The sequence below is a fragment of the Panulirus ornatus genome, chromosome 42 (assembly GCF_036320965.1).
Source record: "Panulirus ornatus isolate Po-2019 chromosome 42, ASM3632096v1, whole genome shotgun sequence".
In the NCBI taxonomy this organism is placed as follows: Eukaryota; Metazoa; Arthropoda; class Malacostraca; order Decapoda; family Palinuridae; genus Panulirus; species Panulirus ornatus.
Window position 1 is genome coordinate 14,135,191 of NC_092265.1, and position 14,672 is coordinate 14,149,862.

The 14,672-nt window shown below is 39.9% G+C and overlaps 1 protein-coding gene across 4 annotated transcripts in view; it reads left to right on the top strand.

Moving 5' to 3' along the window:
* Nucleotides 1-14,672, top strand: part of bchs (WD repeat and FYVE domain containing 3 bchs) — a 404,120-nt gene that overhangs the window by 204,580 nt on the left and 184,868 nt on the right. For all 4 annotated transcript variants that reach the window (XM_071686608.1, XM_071686607.1, XM_071686603.1 and 1 more), the window contains 3 exons: nt 4,403-4,570; nt 5,544-5,745; nt 9,358-9,562. In XM_071686608.1, coding sequence (XP_071542709.1) covers nt 4,403-4,570; nt 5,544-5,745; nt 9,358-9,562 — 575 coding nt within the window. The remainder of the gene's footprint in view (nt 1-4,402; nt 4,571-5,543; nt 5,746-9,357; nt 9,563-14,672) is intronic.

Sequence of the window (14,672 nt, forward strand, 5' to 3'; positions counted from 1 at the left end):
AAGTAGGAAGAGAGGAGAGTGATTGGTTCCCAGTGAATGTTGGTCTGTGGCAGAGGTGTGTGATGTCCCCATGGTTGTTTAATTTGTTTATGGACGGGGTGGTTAGGGAGGTAGATACAAGAGTTTTGGAGAGAAGGACTGATTTGAGTGAGAAACTGCAGAAGTTGGTGACTGAGTCTGGAAAAGTGTGTGAAAGAAGAAAGTTGAGAGTAAATGTCAACAGGAGCAAGGTTATTATGTTCACTAGGGTTGAAGGACAAGTTAATTGAGATGTAAGTTTGAATGGAGAAAAGTTGGAGGAAGTGAAGTGTTTTAGATATCTAGGAGTGGACTTAGTAGCAAGTGGAACCATGAAAGTGGGGAGGGGGCAAAGGTTCTGAGAGCGATGAAGAATGTGTGGAAATAGAGAGCGTTATCTTGGATAGCAAAAATGAGTGTATTTGAAGGAATAGTAGTTCCAACAATATTATGTGGTTGTGAGGCATGGGCTATATCTAGGGTTGTATGGAGGAGGGTTAATGTGTTGGAAATGAAATGTTTGAGGACAACATGTGGTGTGATGAAAGTGTAAGAGAGATGTGTGAAAATAAAAAGAGCGTGGTTGAGAGGGTTCGTTTCAGTTAACTCTGTTCCTTGCATGCCTCTCACCCTCATGTATGTTCAAGTCCTGATCACTCAAAATCTTTTTCACTCCATCCATCCACCTCCAGTTTGGTCTCCTTCTTATCCTTGTTCCCTCCACCTTGGATGCATGTATCCTCTTTGTCAATCTTTCCTCACTCATTCTTTCCATATGCCTAAACCATTTCAACACACCTTCCTCTGCTCTCTCAACCACACTCTTTTTATTTCCATGCATCTCTGTTACCCTTTCATTACTAACTTGATCAAACCACTGCAGACCACATATTGTCCTCAAACATTTCGTTTCCAACACATCCACCCTCCTCCGCACAACCCTATCTATAGCCCATACCTTGCAACCATATGATGTAACATTGTTGGAACTACTGTTCCTTCAAACATACCCATTTTTGCTCTCCAAGATAATGTTTTCCCCTTCCACACATTCTTCATCACTTTGAAAACCTTTGTCCCCTCCCTCACCCTCTGACTCACTTCTGCTTCCATGGTTCCATCTGCTGCTAAGTCCACTCCCAGATATCTAAAACACTTCACTTCCTCCAACTTTTCTCCATTCAAACTTACATTCCAATTGATTTGTCCCTCAACCCTCCTGAACCTCATAACCTTTCTCTTATTCACATTTACTCTCAACTTTCTACCATCACACACTTTTCCAAACTTAGTCACAAACCTCTGCAGTTTCTCACATGAATCAGCCTCTATTTCTGTATCATCAGTGAACAACAACTGACTCACTCCCCAGGTCAACTCATCCCCAACAGACTGCATACTCACCCCTTTCTCCAAAACTCTTGCATTTACTTCCCTGACCACCCCATCCATAAACAAATTAAACAACCATAGGGACATCACTCACCCCTGATGCAAACTGACATTCACTGGGAACCAATCACTCTCCTCTCTTCTCACTCGTACATTTTCCCTACATCTTCATTAAAAACTTTTCACTGCTTCTAGCAGCTTTCCTCCTGCGCCATATACTCTTGAAACCTTCCACAAAGCGTGTATATCAACCCTATCATATGCCTTCTCCAAATCCATAAATGCTACATACAAATCCATTTGGTTTTCTTAGTATGTCTCACATACATTCTTCAAAGCAAACACCTGATCCACACATCCTCTTCCACGTCTGAAACTACACTGCTCTTCCTCAATCTGATGCCCTGTACATGCCTTAACCCTCTCGATCAATTCCCTCCCATATAGATACTCAACAGACAATCCTATGTAGTTTGAACACTCTCCTTTATCCCCCTTTGCCTTCATACAGTGGCACTATGCATGCATTCTGCCAATCCTCAGGCACTTCACCATAGTCCATACATACATTGAATGGCCTTACAAACCAATGAACAACAAAGTCACACCCTTTTTTTTATAAAGTCCACTGCAGTACCATCTAAACCTGCCAGTTAATGGAACCATGGAAGTGAAAGTGAGTCATAGTGTAGGGAAGGGGGCAAAGGTTCTGGGAGCAATGAAGAATGTATGGAAAGAGAGATTATTATCTCAGAGGGTAGAAATGGGTATGTTTGAAGGAATAGTAGTTCCATCAATATTATACGTTTGCATGGCATTGGCTATAGATAGGGTTGTGTGGAGGAGGGTAGATGTGTTGGAAATGAAATGTTTGAGAACAATATGTGGTGTGAGATGGTTTGATCGAGTAAGTAACGGAAGGGTGAGAGGGATATGTAGAAATAAAAAAAGTGTGGTTGAGAGAGCAGAAGAGGTTGTCTTAAAACAATTTGGAGATATGAAGAGAATGAGTGATGAAAGTTTGACATAGAGGATATATGTGTCAGAAGTGTAGGGAAGAAGGAGAAATGGGACACCAATTTGGAGATGGAAGGATGGAGTAAGAAAGATATTGAGTGATCATGGTCTGAACATGCAGGAAGCATGCATGGAATAGAGTGAATTGGAACAATGTGGTAGGGTCGATGTTCCATCAGTGGACTGAACCAGGGCATGTGAAATGTCTGGGATAAACCATTGAAGTTCTATGGGGCCTGAATGTGGATAGGGAGCTGTGGTTTTGGCACATAACACATGACAGCTATATGAATGATGTGTGCATAGTGAACTAACACTTCAGTGGCTGTCAAGGTGCACTCATCTGACACAGGTAGCTGTATTTTCTTTCTGTCTAACCCACATGTGGACTGCTGGCATTCTTTACACAAACATTCAATCTATCCTTGTCACACACAACTTTTGACAACAATAAACTCACACAGTGCACTCTTTTTAACTCTAGACTTTCCTTTGATGAGTGCTATGAACTGGCTCTGCCTTTTGGCAAAATGGTGGGAGGAATAAGTTGGAGTTGTAGGGAGGACCATTAGGCAGGAGGACAAGGTAGAAACATTAGATAAAAGTAGTAGGTTGGAACATTAGGCCAGAGTGTTAGGTAGATATGATAGGCAGAAGTAGTCAGTAGGAACAGTAAGTATGAGCCTCTAGAAACACTGTGCCAGTTTTGTCCTCTGCCAGTGGCGTGTTAAGGGTGAGGCATTAGAAGGTAATAGCAGCACCAGAGTTAACTAGCTACGGAGACTTTTGCATGGTCACCCACTTTAGGGAGTTTCCAGAGGGAATGAGTATCAGATACATGTAGGTGTTATAGAAGGTGGCTAAAAGGGGAGGGAACAGGGTGACTGGAAATCCTCCCCTCTTTTTTTTTTTTTTTTTTTGATTTTCTTAAAGAAGGAACAGAGAAGGGGGCAAGGTGAGGATATTCCCTCAAAGGCCAAGTCCTCTGTTCTTAACGCTACCTCGCTAATCCGGGAAATGGCGAATATTATGAAAGAAAAAGAAAGTGTAAGAGGAATTACTGAAGTAAATGCTTGTAAGAGTTAGTTAAGGTTTTTAGAATAAGCTAAGAGAGCTAAGTGGTAGACTTTGCAGTATCATACTGAATAGTTAGAATAGTGAGCTTTGAACCATTTGAAGAATTTAGAGAATTCAGTTATTTTGTTTAGGTAATATGCAAAGATGGCACAATGAAGAGAGATATAAAGGAGGGAGCTTTTCAAGGGAAGAAAGTGATTGGTTCAATGGGGAAACAGGTGACCATCAATGTAGAATGGAATGAGGAACAGTATTGTTTTGCCAGTCATAATGTACACTTGTAAAATGTGGTCATGGGATGGTAGTTGTTGGATTCATTCTGGTGAAATAAACTGTTTTAAGTGTGTTTGTGTTGGTAGTGGATGGGATTTAGTGAGCTATTATGAAGTGTACATGAAATATAGGATGAAAGGGAGAGAGCAAAGACATGGGGTATAGTGCCATAGAGTGAATTAAAAGAAAGTACCCAGAAATGATTTAGCCATGATTGGTTGGCAAGGTAGAAGGATATAGAAAGGGAAGACAATCAGCATCCAGGGAAGGGTAAGTGAAGGATTATATTGGGAAGAGGATCTACAGAATTTTGAACGGGTTAGAGCTTTAGTAGATAGATGTATTTGGATAGGTCATTTTGGAGACTTTGCCATGGTCACACCTAAAGGGGTTTGTTCCCAGGAGGAAATGAGGCATCAGAAATAATAGGTTGGTAAATAGAATCATACAGTTCTTGGCAGAGATTGATTATGATTTAATAGTTGTAATTAATGTTATGGTAGTATTGCTTAGGCAATTTTTCAAATTTTCCTGAAAATGTTTTACCCAGAAAATTTCCTTTTACAGAGTATGTTTGTTTTATACCATTTTTTTAAATGAATCTTTAACATTATGCCTTCTTCAGTTCATGACTGCAGGAGATGTAGTGATTATCAAATGTGATGCTGATGGGAGCCTCACAAACCACCCAGCAAAGAAGCAGGTGATGGATTTTCTAAAGAACCTTGTAGTGGATTCCCTCTCTCTTCCTCCAGCCAGTAAAGGCCCTCACACCATTGATTTGCTGTTGGAGGTAAAGTTCATTTATTGGTATGTATGGTGTTAGTTCAGTATCCAGAATGATATTGTCAAATGCTTATAAGAAAGCAAAGTTTAACTTACCCTCAAATATTAGTATGAATGATACAATACAGGTTGAGCATCCCTAATTCGAAATCCAAAATGCTCCAAAATCCGAAACTTTTTGAGCGGCTACATAACATTACAAGTGGGAATTCCACACCTTAACACATTATTTCTTCTTTGTATTAATGATATTTCTTGCTTTTTTCCTGTTAAGTACTTAATGTGTGAATAAGTGTATGAAAATTCTTTCTTATCAGTAGCATATAAATTTGTGAGTCCGGGACGAAGGTGATGCCAAACAACCACAAATTGTCCACATGGGCAGCTGAGGTTGTGACACCTTAGCTTTCTGATGCTTTAGTGTTATGCAAACTGTTTCATTCACAAAATTATTAAGAATGTTGTATAGATTACGTTCAGGCTATGTGTAAAACATGTATAGGGGATAGGGGAGCAAGAATACTTCCCACGTATTCCCTGCATGTCGTAGAAGGCGACTAAAAGGGGAGGGAGCGGGGGGCTGGAAATCCTCCCCTCTCATTTTTTTTTTAATTTTCCAAAAGAAGGAACAGACAATTGGGCCAGGTGAAGGTAGTCCCTCAAGGGCCCAGTCATCTGTTCTTAACGCTACCTCGCTAATGCGGGAAATGGCGAATAGTTTGAAAGAAAGAAAAAGAAACAGAAATGGATTTTGTGTTTAGACTTAGGTCCCATACCCAAGATATCTCATTGTGTATATGCAAACATCCCAGAATCTAAAATGCTTCTGGTCCCAGGCATTTTGGATAAGAGACACTCAACCTGTATTACATTTGTGGAATTGATGTTAGGAATTGGTTCAGTCACATGAAGACAAATTGAATGACTTAGTGTTTCTTAGTGTTAGATAAATCTTGCATATTCATATTTGGGCTTTGCAGGCCACTCCAGAAAATAGCAGTGTAGCCCAGGTGTGTGAATTTCAAACACAACTTCTTGGTACCCTCATGGAGCATTTGTTAGATGCTGATATTCTTATTGGTGAAGGAGCTGCCCTGCCTGTGGTTGCTGGTGGTTCAGTCCAGCATATAGCACCCAATGTATTCTATTTAGCAGCAAGGATTGTGGACAAACTATGGGCAGGTCAGTAGTGGTGTTTGGTTGCTTCATCTTTTTTGATGCTGGATTTTTTTGTGCCAATAGTATGTAAACAAAAATAAGCTTAATATTTTGCCCTTATGTATATAAGTACAGTATTACGAACATTGTTTCCATCCAGCTGTCCATCCATTTTGAGTATATTTTAGCCATAATTGTTTGATTGGAGAAAAACTAGAGGAAGTAAAGTGTTTTAGATATCTGGGAGTGGATTTGGCAGTGGATGGAACCATGGAAGCGGAAGTGAATCACAGGGTGGGGGAGGGGGCGAAGGTTCTAGGAGTGTTGAAAAAATATGTGGAAGGTGAGAATGTTATCTCTGAGAGCAAAAACAGGTATATTTGAAGGAATAGTGGTTCCAACAATGTTATATGGTTGTGAGGCGTGGGCTATAGATAGGATTGTCTGGAGGAGGGTGGATGTGTCAGAAATGAGATGTTTCAGGACAATGTGTGGTGTGAGGTTTTTTGATTGAATAAGTAATGAAAGGGTAAGAGAGATGTGTGGTATAAAAAGAGTGTGATTAAGAGAGCAGAAGAGGGTGTATTGAAATGTTTTGGTCACGTGGAGAGAATGAGTGAGGAAAGATTGACAAAGAGGATATATGTGTCAGAGGTGGAGGGAACGAGAAGTGGAAGACCATATTGGAGGTGGAAGGATGGAGTGAAAAAGATTTTGAGCGATTGGTGCCTGAACATCAGGAGGGTGAAAGGCGTGCAAGGAATAGAGTGAATTGGAATGATGTGGTATACCTGGGTTGACGTGCTGTCAGTGGATCGAACCAGGGCAGGTGAAGCGTCAGGGGTATACCAAGGATAGTTTTATGGGGCCTGGATGTAGAAAGGGAGCTGTGGTTTCGGTGCATTACACATGACAACTAGAGACTGAGAGTGAATGAATGTGGCCTTTTTTGTCTGTTCCTGGTGCTGCCTTGTTGGAGGGTGGGGGATGCTATTTCATGTGTGGTGGGTTGCTGACAGGAATGGATGAAGGCAGTAAGCATGGATATGTGTATTCATTATACTTAATCCCTGTTTCCCAAGTCAGCGAGGTAGTGCCAGGAAACAGGTGAAGAATGGCCCATCCACTCATATATACATATATACACACAAAATGCACATACATGTACATATACATACACATACATATGCATACAGAGACACACACTCATATACACATGTACACATTCACACCTACTTGCCTTCACCCATTCCTGTATGTGTCTGTGTGTGTATATGTATGTATATGTTGAAATGTATATGTATGTATATGTGTGTGTGGTCTTTTATGTGTCTGTGTGTGTATATGTATGTATATGTTGAAATGTATATGTATGTATATGTGTGTGTGGTCTTTTATGTGTATGTATGTGAATGTGGGTGGGTTGGGCCATTTCCTCGTCTGTTTCCTTGCACTACCTCGCTAACGTGGGAGACGTTGGTTGAGTGTGATGAATGATAATGATATATGTACTAGATTTTTTATACAGGATGTTCTGTCTCTGTATACACCTGACACCCTTTCCCTTTGGGAATTTTAAGCATACTATAATGAATTAGTTAATTAGTTTGTAGTACATCCAGGAAGACTCATTAGACTTTGGTGTATTATAACTTCACCTCTTCTCTTGTGTGTCATTTAACCCCTTCTCTTTAGTCTTGTTACTCCCCACATGATGTGAGTTTTAAAAATTTTCCTCCATACTTCAGGATTTGTCACAATCCCATCCACTCCAGGTGCCTTTCCCACCTTCAGCCTCATTATTGCCATTCTTACCTCCCTTTTTTTATAGGCCCTTACACTTGTATTCTCTTCCTTCCCTCCTCCATACCTAGCATGTGACAGCTATGGCCTACCATTCTCCTGCATTCATCAGTTCTTCAAGATTCCCTCTTTTCATCTTCCTTTTGCTTCCTCCTTTTGACTCAGAAGTTCCCCTTCCTTACTTTCTACATCAACATTTTCACTCTTACATATACCTCTTTCCTTTTTCACCTTCTTCTTCTATAGTTTCTTATTATCCCCATACTTTTCTATAAACTTTCTTCCAAAATCTTTATCTACTCTTTCTTTGCTTTCCTGTATCAGCTCCTTAATATTCAGCTTGCATACTTTTGTATTCTTTCCTCCTCCTTTGCTGAACTTCCACTGGTACATAACAATTGAGGAATCTACTATATGTCTTTTTCTTCTCTTCTACAGTGTTTTTCATCTATTATGTCCACTGTGCATTGTCCTTTTTTTATTCCTGTATCTCTACCTTGTATCCAGCTACTGATTCTATAACAGTCACTAATATTTCTCTAAACATTTTAAACACATTCACACATGATTGCATTCCTACATTCACTGCACTTCCATTTAAGTTTTTCAATTACCTTCCTTTCATACTCCTCCCTGTATTTCATGTCATTCATCTTCTCACATACCAACACTTTCACCTCTCCATTCTTCCTTACACCATACCTCCACTTTTCCCTGGTCCTCATTCCCATAGTAGCTGCGAACTGGTCAGAGTCTCCAAAGAATCCTCTCTCAATTCTAGCATGTAGCACAGCTTTTCTCAATCTTTTATCCCCTACCACATAGTCAATCAAAACCTTTTGCTCTTCTCTTCCATCATTCCTCATCCATGTATATCTATGGATCTTTTTGTGATGAAAAAAGGTGTTTCTGAGGAATAAACCCCTCTCAGCACAAGTATCAACAAGATAGCTTCCATTCCAATTTACTCCAGGAACTCCCCATTTACCAACTGTCTCACCAATTTCATCACATCCCACTTTTGCATTCATATCACCCAATTCAACAACGTTTCTCATCCACAAAACCTTTTATACAGTCTTTCAGATTTCTCCAGAAAGGCTTCCTTTCATCCTTACCTTGTACAGTATACATATGCACATACCAATGCATGTTTCACAATCCCAATCTTTCCTTTCATCCACTTTATTCTTGATCCAACCCATCCATGCTCTGTAACACTCTCCCATACCCTTGACAGCAGAATTGTACATCCTTCTTCTCCTTTTCCCCAGTAATTTTCATTCATTCCCATCCATACTACACCTTCCCTACCCTCCCATAACTTGCATTCATCATTCCCACTTTTACTCCACACACCCTGCCCAAGGATATGGGTTTCCCCAGTCCCTAGCACATCCATGCTACATTCTCCCTCCTTTAACTCTCCCCAGTCGTCCCATTCACATTTAGTGTCATCGACCTCAGTCGCTAGTTTCTTTTGACCCTTGACATAACTGGGAGACTCTAGTGCCGCTTCTTAGCCTTTTTTGGCAGGGAGGCACCAAAATTGTCTAAAACTAAAAGTAACTGTACACCTCAGGTGTTTGTATAAATCTAAAAGTATTGTCCTGATGTAAATGGGCAATGCCTCACCCTTCACTTCCACCCCTAAGGTGTGTACTAACGAGGTCTCCATGAGAAGATGGGATGAGATTTGGTTACTCCAGTAAAACTGCCTTATGTAGTATATGAGATAGGATGTACATGGATTATGTTCTGTATGATTTTCCTCAGTAACATAAAACAGCATGATGATGTTGCAGAGTTTTAGCATTTATTCTTTTTTTTCAGGTGTATTTAACAAAGACCCACATGAAGTTTTTGACTTCATTATCAAGCTCATCTCACAAGCTAAGCGACGAGCATCTGGAATTAACCTAGAATCGATTTACCACTGCCTGAACCGTACTATCTTATATCTCCTTTCTCGTCCTGCTGACTCCATAGCTGCACAGATGTCCATCCTGGAAGGCTTGCACAAACTTACCACTCACAGGTTTAGTATTAGAAAAGCCTCTCTCCTGTACTTTGTGCCATTGTAAATTAAAAGGATGTTTGATTCTGATTTGTAATTTGTTTTTGCATAATGAGACAGATATGAATATTTTGCTTCAGACATGAGGATTTGATGCTCTTACCTGGATTTGGCAGAATTTTTGCATTATATTTTTTACTATGATCACTGACTTTTTCACATTTAGCATTGCAAGAAAGACATTCTTTGCAGCAGGACCTGACAAAGACTTCTTTTCGTACTTGTCCATTGTTTCCTATGTTAACAAGGTTGAACCAGGAACAGACAGAGAAGGGCCACATTTGCTAACACCTATCCATCTATCTATCTGTCATTATCTCTGATGCCCATTCCTTTTGGAAACTCACTCAAGGGGCTGGCCATGGGAATAGTCTCTCCATAACTGTTGAACTCCAGTGCTGCTTCTCAGTGTTTAATGCCTCACCCTTAAGTGGCCACTGGCAGAGGACAACTCTAGTGCAGTGTTTTTAGAGGCTGCTACCTAACGTTCCTACCATCTACTTCTACCTAATATTCCTGCCAAATTTGATAACTGACTACTTTTACGTAATGCTCCCAGCTAATGCTTTTACCTACTACTTATACCCTGATGCCCTAATGTGTCTGCCTAAAGCTCCTGTCTAATGTTCTACTTGTATCTGTTGCTCCAACCATTTTGCCAAAGGGCAGGGATAGTGCAAAGCACTCATCACAGGAAAATCTAGATTTGTGAAGAATGAGCTGTGTGAGTTAAGTGTTGTCAATTGTTTTTTGTGACAAGGAGAGATTGTATGTAGGTAGAAAGAATACCAGCAGTCCATGCTTGTTAACCAGAGGAGGCCAGAGGAGTGGAACTTGACGACCTCTAAAGGGCTGGCTCTCTACGAAACCATCACTAACCCTCCCAATACCCTGGCAGGTAGTATCAGTAATATATCCTCCTATTCAATGGCTGCCAACCAACTGCTGACTACATCCATTCTCTATATGTCATGTGCAATGCACTAAAACAGTGGACCACAAACAGACCCCACAGACCTTTCTATGGTTTCTCCTACTGCTTCATATGCCCTGGTTCAGTCCATTGGCAACATCTCGACCCATTTATACTACATTGTTCAATTCACTCTATCCCTTGCGCACCTTTGACTCCAGGTGCATGTTCAGAACCTGATTTTTCAAATTATTTACACTCCATCTTTCCATCTCCAATTTAGTCTCCCCATTTTCCTTATCCCTTCACTTATAAATTGTATTTGGCAACCTATACTCACTCATTCTCTCCATATGTCCATACCATTTCAGCATACCTTCTTCAGCTATCCCACCACACGTTTATGACCACACCTCTCTCTTACCTTTTCATTACTTACTCAATTAGACCATCTCACACCACATAGTCATACCTTTCATTTCCAATACATCATCCCTCCTCTGCGCATCCTCATCTCTAGCCCATACCATGCATCCATACAGCATTCTTTTTTGCTATTGTACTTTTAAACATACCTGTTTTTGTCATCCCAGATAATGACGTATCTTTCCACACAATTCCTGCTTGATCAATAGTGCTACTCCTTTCTTAGCTCTTTCCCTCACACGAACCCCTGACTTTAGCCAAAAGACATACCTAAACATATTTCCTTGTTTATGCTTGAGTTTTGTTTTAGTCAGAGCTAGAACAACATGTAGGCTCCTTTCCTCAGACATCTTGATTACATCCATGCACACTTAGACACCCCATTGTGAGTATTCTAGGAAGATGACTCCTTCTATTATGAATTTTAGAAATCGAAGTACAAGAAGTGTTGGGGGGGGTGGGGTCCAGCTCCCTCTCCTCCACCCCTTATAGTCACTTTTTACATGACATGCAGGGAATTCATATGAAGGGATAAAACAAATATGGTACCAGAATTAAGAGACTTGATGTACAGGTAAAGGCTAGAAGCTTTAAAGTTGCCCATATTGGAAGAGAGATGAGTGAGGGTTAACCTGATTACAACCTTTAAGTTTTAAAAACAGATTGATGCAGTGAACAGCTCATCAGGAGATTGTAGGAATAGAGCAACCAGAGGACATGACATGAAACAAAGCAAATTTGTTAAAGAAGATGTAAAGAAGTACATTTATTGTACAAGAGTACTTGATGACAATTGAATAAGATGACAAAGGACATGGTAAATGCAGATAGCATGTATGAATTTAGAAGTTGTATGACGGTGAACAATTTTCAAAATGGGGCCTCCAGAGTGTAGAACTCTCTCTCTCTCTCTCTCTCTCTCTCTCTCTCTCTCTCTCTCTCTCTCTCTCTCTCTCTCTCTCTCTCTCTCTCTCTCTCATGTTGCTTTGGAATTTTTGTAGGAATTATTAATGGAAGCATTTATTTGTACACTCTGAAACCTTGAAACCCTTTTTAGCTATCCTTGGGCTTTAGGGTAGAGCACGTGATGTGATAAAGTTGACCTATCCCATAGCCTTCCTCAGAAACCTTTCATTGGAAAAACTCATCTGAAGGTGCCTTTAGCACTCATCTATCGCCACTGGCATGCTGAACCTCACCTTAGACATTTTGGATCTACTTTATGTGGTTCTTTGGATTCCTCCTTCAGGACAGACAGATTCTAGTATGCCTTGTTTCACCATTTCAGATATTTATTATCGCCTTTGAGCTTAGTCTCCTTACTGAGAGTTTCTCTCTGAGCTCATTTCTGTAGATGACTTAAGGTGCATCATATGCCATATGCCCCATTGCCAAGAAATTTATTTCCTTAGATTTAAAACTATTTATTTGCTCTGGTTAATATGTTTTTATATTGTCATGTAATACTAAAACCGTTAAGGTGTCCCGCCTTGAGTTGCACCCCATCCAATACCAACTTATATCTTATGTGAAAGTACAAAGTTACAAATTCATACCCTATTCTCAAAGTGATGGTAATTAGAATGTTAGTAATGTGCCACAGGCTATCATTTTATGGCCCACACTGGAGTAGCAGCCTTCATTTCATGTGACATAATGAAGAATCCCAAACTTTTCAGTGACTCGTATAGAAATTACTCCAGAACAGCAGGCTGCTTACACAGAGGCCCTGATAACAGAGGAGACCCCTACTAAAGTTGTAACATCATACTCCACAGTAGATAGATGAAGGCACCAGGTTGGACACTCAATAACAAAGGCTCGTGAAGAACAGTGGAATGCTCCTAAGCTTGCTGCTTTATATTGGGATGCAAAACTAATGTTTTCATTGTCCAATCAGAATATCAAAGAAGAAAGTCTTCATATTGTAGTGCATGAAATAAAGCTCCTTGGTTTGTTGAACTATTTATAGTGTTTTTTGATGGAGAAATGACTGACCAACAAATCACCTTCAGACAAGCAAGTTCACTGCACACAGGGCCAGATGGATGTCAAAGTTACTGTATTCTGTCAAGATATGCATCTTTGAGAAATGAATTTGGCTGGTGCCACCTGCATATTCACCTCAAGGAAACAAATGTCATAAGTAAGGTACTTTGGTATCTTTGCCACCCTAATTTATAGGTCTTGGTGGACATGTGGTCTGCGGATACACCATGGCTGGAGTGTGGTTGCTGTAAACCTTTTGATCTCTCAGGGTGAAATACATGCATTTCAATGGCATTTCTGGTATCTGATTGCTGAGATGGTGCCTCTTGCTTTTTATTAGCAACAAGGTGCTTGCAGAAGAATGCTGTGCACTTACCAACAGTCTGCTAGCAGTCAAACCAGACAGTGAATTGTTCAAACCATGAAGACACTTTGGAATGGAATTTGCAAAGCCTGAATTTTCCATATACAGTCATTCTCTCAACAACACTTAACACTTGTTGACTAGGTTGGTTGTGACTCCTGGTTCATATTTCATTCTCTTCAGCTCAATTCGAAATTCCTTACGGATGTTGAAGACTGGCAATTATCTACTGAGTACCAGGCATCTACAATCATCCAGAAAGTACAAAATGTCATCAATAACTGTGTTGAGCAAGGAGTCAAACTTGATTCAGAGTATCTTTCATCAGCCAAGAGTGAACACTAGCAGAAGTTAGTGAACAGGACTGTAAGAAGCTCCAGAACTTTTGCAAAAATGCTCAGTGTACCAATTATGCTTAACAGTTTAACTAATGTATTATCATTTTAATTAATGCTTGGAAGTAGATACGTCAAAATGAGGATTTTAATTTTTATGTACACTTACAGCAAGAATTTCAGTATTTACATAAAACTGTGATGCTTCTAAAATATGCAGTTAGTGACTGCCAATTTTTATTAAAGCTAATGTGCCTAAAGAGTTTTGTCAGCAACTTTACTAGTGAAGGTGATGGAGTATAAGTAATAAATGATATAACAAACTTTAAATGCCAAAACAAAGATAAAAAATGTAAAAAGGTATATTATGTCAAATGTTGAAATTGTTGATATTCTCCCATTTTCATATATGTATTTTTCATTCACACTGGTGGTGGGACACAAATCTTGTCCAAACTGACCCAAACTTCGCAGAATTTCTTTGTTATAAGTGGCATAAATTTGATACAGGGACAGAAGAAACCAATCCAATTTCTAACATCATGGGGTAGATGATGTACCTTAGGGGATAAGCTTTCATGCTTGCAGGACAGACTGCAGAGGAGAATAATACAGGTTTTGAAGTTTATCTCTGAATTCGTGTCATGCATGCATTTTTTCTCTGGATTCTCTTCCCTGCCCTGCCTGCCTTTCTCATTTGAAAATCCTTTCTCTATAAGTTGATGCCCAACCTGTGAATTTTGAACTCCTGGTTGGCAGTATCAGATTGGCCAAAGGTGGGCCCAAACAAGTAGGTGGATAGCAGTAGGTAGTGAAGCCAGTGTTTCCCCTTCAGGGCTAGTGTTTCTCCACCAGAAAGACAGGGTTAGAAATTCAACCTTGATTATCCAAGAAAATATCACAGAAAATCTCTTGTCCCTCTGGACACATCCTCATAGACAAAAGGTTTCCATATATCAAAACTTATATTGTCAGTATGATCTTTATTATAGCTCTTGTTAAAAGTGAGTTTTCCTAATTATATCAATCAGCTAATTAGTGTGT